Source organism: Antechinus flavipes, chromosome 6 (genome assembly GCF_016432865.1).
Source record: "Antechinus flavipes isolate AdamAnt ecotype Samford, QLD, Australia chromosome 6, AdamAnt_v2, whole genome shotgun sequence".
NCBI lineage: Eukaryota > Metazoa > Chordata > Mammalia > Dasyuromorphia > Dasyuridae > Antechinus > Antechinus flavipes.
The window spans coordinates 171,249,540-171,255,931 of NC_067403.1; the positions used below are offsets into that span (position 1 = coordinate 171,249,540).

The 6,392-nt window shown below is 40.6% G+C and overlaps 1 protein-coding gene across 1 annotated transcript; it reads right to left on the minus strand.

Moving 5' to 3' along the window:
* Positions 1-4,229: 4,229 nt before the first annotated feature.
* Positions 4,230-5,829, minus strand: LOC127539642 (citrate synthase, mitochondrial-like). The gene is given in 2 exon segments (XM_051963877.1): positions 4,230-5,645; positions 5,648-5,829. Coding segments are annotated over 2 exon segments (1,392 nt in total). The 5' UTR covers positions 5,733-5,829; the 3' UTR covers positions 4,230-4,338.
* Positions 5,830-6,392: the final 563 nt, after the last annotated feature.

The window sequence follows — 6,392 nt, forward strand, 5'->3', positions numbered from 1 at the left end:
CATCAACAACGATACTGTATGAGGATGTATTCTAATGGAAGTGGATCTCTTTGATAAAGAGAGCTAATTCAGTTTCAATTGATCAAGGATGGACAGAAGCAGCTACATCCAAAGAAAGAACACTGGAAAATGAATATAAACTGCTGCATTTTTGTTTTTCTTCCTGGGTTATTTATACCTTCTGAATCCAATTCTCCCTGTGCAACAAGAGAACTGTTCGGTTCTGGACACATATATTGTATCTAGGATATACTGCGACATATTTAACATGTAAAGGACTGCTTGCCATCTGGGGGAGGGGGTGGAGGGAGGAAGGGGAAAAATTGGAACAGAAGTGAGTGCAAGGGATAATGCTGTAAAAAATTACCTTGGCATGGGCTCTGTCAATAAAAAGTTATTAAATTTTTTAAAAAGGGGGAGGGGGGACTTGCCAAGAGCTACATGGATAATTTGTGTCAGAGGGAGACCTTGAACCCAGATTTTCCTGGTTCCAGATTTCTAGCCACTATAATACACTGCCTCTTAGTGGGATAATAATAGCTGATGGACAGGTGGGTGGCTCAAATGATAGAGTACAAGGTCTGGAGTCAGGAAGACTTAATTTCCTGAGCTCAAATCTGACCTTAGACACTTACTGATGTGGCTGATGTAGATACCAAATGATGGCAGACAACGAAAATTGGGGTTCGGTTATATGAAAAATTCACAATGGCCATTCTCTTTGGCAAAAGGCAGATTTATTTAAGGGAAGAGATTACAGACCTCTGTAATGAAGGGATACAGTAGACACCAGGAATGGAAAATATAAAATAAAGTGGGGGAACATATGAAAGACAAGTTCCTCAGTGGAACTCAAATTACCCAGTAGAAAGGAAGCACCCCATGAGGTTGTGATATGTCTTTAGTTGGCAGGCTAAGTCCTGAAAGGGACTCAGTACCCCCAAAAAGTTGGTTAGCTATAAGGAGGAGAAGTGGGGATGGAAAGCATAATGGACTTAGGAGAGATACCACATGGAATGGGGAAAGAGAAAAGACATCATAAGGCAGAGAGCCATGGCGGACTGATCTAAAGGAGAACAGTGAATATGACATGGCCATAAATAGATTTTATAGGGAAAATTTAACCCCCAGGGACATGCCTGGAATTTCTGACAGGACATGGCTAAGTGAGGCTGCCCAAGACTTCTACACAGGGTGGACCTCAGGGGTTTGACATAACTTTGATTTCTGCCTTAATAACTTCCTCAGAAAGTGGGACCATGAAGCTAAACTGACCTCTATCAGTGCCTTTCCCCCTATCTGCCTCAGGGCTCAGTTCTTCAATTTCTCTCACACCAACCATTCAGGACTTCTTCACCAGCCTTGTCACTTAACCCAGTTTCCCTAAATTTCCTTATCTGTAAAATAAGCTGGAAAAAGAAATGGCAAAACCATTCCAGTATCTTTGCCAAGAAAAACCCAAATGGGATCACAGAGGTAGACATTACTAAAAAATAATTGAACAACAAATATTTATATAGCCCCTAAAATATTGTACCAAGCACTATACAATTATTTTCTCACTTGATCTTTATAACCACCTTGAGAGGCAGGTATCATTATTATCCCCATTTTACTGTTTAGGAAACGGAGGCAAACAAGAGGTAAGTGACTTCCCAGGATCACACAGCTAGTGTTTGAGACTAGAATTTAATTCAAGATTTCCTGACTCCAGGCTCAGCTAATTAAATAGATAAACATGGAGATTGTAAACTTATCTCAGTTCTTCAGTTAAACTTTTATAAAGTCAAAGATCCCCAAAATAATCAAGATAAATCATTTTTATAAAACATCCAGTGGGAGTAGGACTGTATCCCAAAGACATCATAAATAGTGGGAAAGAACCCCATGTACAAAAATACTTATAACAGTTCTTTTTGTGGTGGAAAAGAAATTGAAGAAATGCCCATCAATTGGAGAATGGCTGAACAAGATGTGGCATGTGAATGTAAAGGAATACTATTGTGCAATAAGAAATGATAAACAGGTAGATTTCAGAAAAACCTAGAAAGATTTATATGAACTGATGCTAAGTGAAGTAACCAGAACCAGGAGAACATTGTACACAGTAACAGCAAGATTGTGTGATCAACTTTGATAGACTTTGCTCTTTTCGGCAATACAATGATCCACGACAATTTCAAAAGACTCATAATGGGAAATACTATCCACATCCAGAGAAAGAACTGTATGTGTGAATGTAGATTGAAGCATACTATTTTCACATTGTTTATTCTTTCTCATGGTTTTCTCCTTTTATTCTTATTCTTCTTTCACAACATGACAAATATGGAAAATTTTAACATGATTGTACATATATAACCTATATTAAATTGTGTGTTAGGGAAAGGGGAAAGGAGAAAAAAAGGGAAAATTTGAAAATCAAAACCTTATTAAAATATGCTGAAAACTATCTTTATTATCAATTGGGGAAATATCCAGTAGAATATGGATCCAGCAGCAGATCTTCCTCAATATAAAAATGGATATTACTGTAACATATAAAAGATGCTGGTTAGTCAAGATGGGGGCGAGACTATGGACAGGGACTGTGTGTTGCTTTTAAAATCAAAAAGCAGAAGCAGATAGGGAAAAATACAAAGCAAGAAAAAAATGGATAACTTATCAAAATTGTTTGATCAGACAAGATATGAATAATATGAATTTAATTTGGCAGATAGCTCTCCAGTGTGTAAACAAGGAAATCTGCATGCAAAAGAAGTCAGTTGCTACAGAAAAATGAAACTGTGTATAGATTTACCTGATAAAATCAAACAAAAAGCTTTTGTGGAGCCTTATTTCAAAGATGATGAAAGACCATATTACACAAGTTCCTTCACATTGAGGAGGTACAGGGAAAAAAAAGGAAGAGAGGAGAAAACTTATCAGACAATGTAAAGAATGTGACATTGATTTTATTTTTTTGTTAATAAAAACATTTATTTTGCGTTTATACAGAACAACCTGTCTGTAACAGGACTTTTGACAGTTACCCAGGAGTTCATAGACAGTGTGTGTCCATCTCAACAGCTTGGTTCTAGGGACAGGGGATCCACACAAACACAAGCAAGACTGGAGAGGTTGGATGAAGGCAAATGGGGCTTTAAACAATGAACCACATTGGGAGAGGGGGGAATTTGGAGGGGACAAGATTGGTTGGGGGGGGGGGGTGAGCTGTGTGTGTGGTTATTTATATTAATGCCCTAAGCCTTGGGGTCTAATACTAACAGGATCAAATCCATTCAAGTCATTATCACTTCCTGGTTAAAAAAAATTATCCCTGTGGGCATATCATAAAGACAAGCATGCTCTAGGCCATTTGCAGGCCCCTGCTCTTTAAAATATTATGGGGGGTGAGAGGGTGGGGAAGTGATTAGAGATTTATAGCCTGATTCTGTCTATCTGGATGTGAACACAGTTCACACTAAAGTAGGGGGGTGTCAGAGACAGAGAGACTATGACTGTGGAGAGACTAAAACCAGTGGTATGTACAAAATGAAAGTTAAGAGAAGTCCCCAAAATGGTTAAGTCCAAAGCTTTTTCAGCCCAAGGAGTAGCAAGTATATAAAGTCTGCATGAAGGTTCCTTTAAAATAGTGAAAGATAAGGTATCCCAAGACCTCTTGAAGTAAAAATAAAATAACCAAAAAAAAGTTCAAACCCCAGGGCCATCTTAATAAATGCTTTTGCCTCTGGTAGCAGAGGATGACAAAATGTCCTGCCAACTAATAGTTCAGTGTGTGAGTGGGGAATGGGTGAGGGCATGGTAGGCCATAATGTGTTTGGGGTTGGTGCTGATACTCCAACATGATTCCTATGGGAAATGATTTAGGGGTCAGAGTTCTGGTTTTTGGCCTACTGGTGGATAGATGGGGTTAGGCAAAGTAAAACAAAACCCTAAATCTCCAAAACAAAGAAGTGAATGCAGATTCCCTGTAACCAGCATTGACCCTTTTGGAGCAGGGCATACACTAGACTTCTGATGTAGATGAGGCAGGAGACCTATTGTGGCCCAGATCTGTATTAGTCTTGTTCAAACTACAAGTCAATGGACAACTCCTACGCTGGGCAGGGAAGAGGGACTAGTTAGGGGAAATAGTCTCATCTGTTTGTTTGTTTTTTGAATCTTAATTTACACTTTAAATAACCTCAAACTTAGTGTCAGTGCCTCAAATATAATTTAATCCTAAATCTTTAAAGGCTCCCTGAAACAAAAACAAAAAAGTATGTACTGTCTCTCAAGTCTCCTCACTCTGGTAGGCATTCTCTCCCCACTCCCTGCCCAGCCCAGTCCCCATCTTTACCCTGACTTGGAGCTTACAAACTGCATCAAGCCTTCTGTGCTCATAGACTTGGGCCTCTCTAGGGGGAAGCCCAGAGCTCTGCTCCAAATGAGCTGTGCCAACACCCCCTGTGCCCGTGACACCCCAAAGAGAACTGTATAGTCATTCATCTCTGTCATTCCGTAGTACTGCAGAAGCACCCCACTGTGCACATCTACATTGGGCCAAGGGTTCTTGGCTTTGTTCTGCTCCAAAAGGATATCGGGTACAATCTTGTAGTGTTGAGCCACCAGTTTAAACATGGGATCATTAAGCAGATGTTTCAGGGCAAATTCCTGCTGACAGGTATATCGTGTATCAGTTTTTCTTAAAACAGCATGGCCATAACCAGGGACCACCCTGCCTGAATTGAGTGTGTTCCAGATGTAGTCATGCAATTTCTCATCAGACACATCTTTGCCAACTTCTTTCTGCATCTGTGTCAGCCAGACGAGTACTTCCTGGTTGGCTAGTTCATGAAGGGGTCCAGCCAATCCATTCATGGCAGCTGCAAAGGACAGATAGGGATCTGAAAGAGCACTGCCCACCAGATGGCTAGTGTGTGCACTTACATTGCCACCCTCGTGATCACTGTGGACTGTGAGGTATAAATGCATTAGCTCAGTGCACTGGGCATCATTATAGCCCAACATGTTGGTGAAGTTATGAGACCAGTCAAGTTCGGTGTCTATAGCTCCAATGCTGCTGCCTTCTCGATATAAATTCTGGTAGATCTTTGCTGCAATACAAGATAGCTTGGCAAGGAGATCCATACAGTCGTCATAAATCAGCTCCCAGTACTTGGCCCGGTTGATGCCTTCAGCATAAGTGCGAGCAAAGTTACTCTCACTGTTGAGGGCTGTGATAGCTGCACTGAGCTGAGACATCGGATGCAGATTAGTAGGGAAGTTGTCCAACATGGTGACCACATGGGAGGGAAGAGCAGCTCGTTTTGCCCATTCTTTGGAGAGCCAGCTCACCTGTTCCTCATTTGGAATTTGTCCAGTCACAAGCAGCCAGAATAAACCCTCGGGAAGGGGTTCTTCCCCTCCCTTGACCTTAGGGAGCAACTTCTGGCACTCTGGGATACTGTAGCCACGGAAACGAATACCCTCATCAGGATCCAGAACTGATGTTTCATATATTAATCCTTTCAGACCCCTCATGCCACCATACATGTCCACAGTGATCTGCCCCACTACAGTTTTGCCATGCTGCTGCCTGAAGTTCTTGATTCGAGTTTGTTCCTTAGGTATCATGTTGCTGAGTATGTCCTTGAGATTGTAGAAGCACTGAAATATCAGGCAGCAAGAACAAGACAGGATGCATTCTTGGCCCCGAGGAGCCGGGCAGCCGCAGTGAGTAAGGCCATGGCGGACAGTCTGGGGAGCCGCTGGGCAGGGAGGGAGAAGGGGACCCATGGCAGGAACCGAAGCTGTGGCCACGCTAGAGGCCATGCGGAGGAGTGGACAAGGTTGAAAGAAGGTGGCTGAGGGAAAGCTCCCTGCCCAGGGTCCTCCAACATTGATTTTACAGATATCACAGAAAAAAGGATAAAAATAATCTAGCGTCCTGTTCAAGACTGGTTCTACTATATTCCTCCAAATATACCTGAAAAATTATGAAAAGTTAAGTTTCTTTCAACTCAAATTTGTGTGGACAAAAAGTACATTAAGGAAGATAGAGATCCTTGTCCACCTTCTGAAGGATGGAAGCCTTATAATGTGCTGTTTTCTCCAAAAAGAAAAAGGAGGCACAGATATTAAGGAAATTTCAAAAGATATCAAAACAAAATTCCTCATTTACTTATGTTTAATGTTGAAATTAAAAAACTATTCAAATCTTCTATAAGGTTATTTATAAATCATTTCAATATAATAAATGTCACAAAACAATTTAAAATAATTTTAAAGTATATTTATTGTGCTTATGCATTTTTCTTTATGCATCTTCAAAATAACGAGGTGTTTCCAGTTTGTACTATGTAACTTTAAAAGTGGATTTTATCCTTTGTAATAGCGAAATATAATTT